This window comes from Tuber melanosporum (genome assembly GCF_000151645.1).
Source record: "Tuber melanosporum whole genome shotgun sequence assembly, scaffold_25, strain Mel28".
NCBI lineage: Eukaryota > Fungi > Ascomycota > Pezizomycetes > Pezizales > Tuberaceae > Tuber > Tuber melanosporum.
In genome coordinates this window covers 711644-713375 of record NW_003298919.1, presented here as the reverse complement: position 1 = coordinate 713375, position 1732 = coordinate 711644, and the positions used below count along the sequence as shown (strand labels likewise).

Genomic DNA, 1732 nt, shown 5'->3' with positions numbered 1-1732 from the left:
CGCAACCCTAGGCACCGGGGAAACCGCCCTCGAAGCGGAAACGCATAATCCGCCGCGCTGCGAAAGAGTTCCAAAACGGAATGTACGCAAACCTAGGCATCGGCATGCCAATGCTCGCACCAACATTCGTAGACCCAAACATAACCGTGCAACTGCAGTCCGAAAACGGAATATTAGGGCTCGGGCCATACCCTCGCCGCGGTGACGAGGATCCGGACCTCATCAATGCGGGCAAGGAGATTGTCACGCTTGCCCCCGGCGCAAGCATATTCGGCTCCGACGAGAGCTTTGGTATGATCCGCGCTGGGAAAATCGACCTTACAATTTTGGGTGCTATGCAGGTGGGTATGTACGGCGATATTGCGTCGTGGGCCTTGCCCGGGAAGATCAAGGGCATGGGAGGCGCTATGGATCTTGTGAGTAATCCGGGGAAGACAAAAGTCGTTGTTACGATGGAGCATTGTGATAGGAAGGGGAATGCGAAGATTCTTGAGAGTTTGTCCCCCCCCTTTCCCTTTCCCCCCTCCGCGGTCTCTTGTCGGGGGTGGGAGTGCTAATGATGGAGGTATCGTAGAATGCATATTCCCACTCACCGGCCGCACCTGTGTTTCCCGGATCATTACCGAGTTGGGCGTGTTCGACGTAGACTTTGAGAAGGGGCTTACTCTTGTTGAGATTGCGGAGGGGGTGGAGGTTGATGAGATCAGGGCGAAGACTGGCGCGCCGTTTGCTGTTTCCGATGGGTTGAAGCCCATGCTTTAGGAATGCTTTTCTTCTTTCTTTCGCATGAGGGGCACTGTATGTAGGTGGAATTCGGGTTTCTTTAAGTTGTTTAGGTTTACGGGGTTTTTTTTCTCTTTAACTTGCACAAAGGTGTTCCTGGGCGGATATGAATGATTGTCTTGCTGTATAGTACATGTAGGTGTGGTTACGATATTAGAAGATTATCATAGATATTCTGGCGACTTCTAAGCGTAGAGCATATCCGTAGTTTGATGCAGAATTCCATTGGATTTGAAGTTGGGCTACGCATGTACATAAGTGGACCCTTGTATACCTCCTGCACCTCTTCTTTGAACCATTCCCCCGACTTGTGTTTTTTAGGAGTCGACGGGGATAAAACCCTTGCCATAGAAAAAAAAGACAGAGAGAAAGAATGTCATCAAATCAATTGTAGCAATGGTAACTTATAAGTAAAAGACTAAACATTCCCGAACAAGCAGCTGTCATGATCCATTTGATTTTGTTAATCTGCTCTTTCAAATTTCTGAAGCCAGATGAAAACTTGTCCTCCAGATTATTCACGTTCATTTTGAACTCGATTTTTGCAACAGCCAAGTCCTATTACATAATTAGTAGACTCCAACCTAGGAATAACATAAGAAATAACCTTTCGGAGATCTGATATGTCTCGTTCTAGCTAAAGTATCTGTACATCATAATGTGCAATTCTCTCACACTACCACACTTATTATCAGTTGGATTAAGAGTAATGAAAAGTTTACTTACACGAGGAGACTCAGTTGTTGCTAAATTGTAATGAACCATAGTACTGTAATTAGGAGGACTGCATAGCAAGCAGAAATGGAAAGCCATAGGGGCTTAAATGATAATGCGGGGCAAGGTGCAAATGAAGTGATTGATTGTAGAGGTCAAGGCTGGTAAACTTAAGGGAAGGAAATAGAGGAGGCCAGCCCTTACATCTAACCTTGCGGTTGCTTCCGCCCAGGAT

General features: G+C 46.6%; 1 protein-coding gene; it reads left to right on the top strand.

Annotated features, from left to right (window-relative positions):
• Positions 1-956, top strand: part of GSTUM_00006290001 (uncharacterized protein) — a gene marked incomplete at its 5' end in the record, with an annotated part of 2132 nt that extends 1176 nt beyond the window's left edge. The window contains 2 exons of the mRNA XM_002838460.2: positions 12-495; positions 575-956. Of these exons, the coding sequence (XP_002838506.1) occupies positions 12-495; positions 575-762 (672 nt within the window). The 3' untranslated portion in view covers positions 763-956.
• Positions 957-1732: the final 776 nt, after the last annotated feature.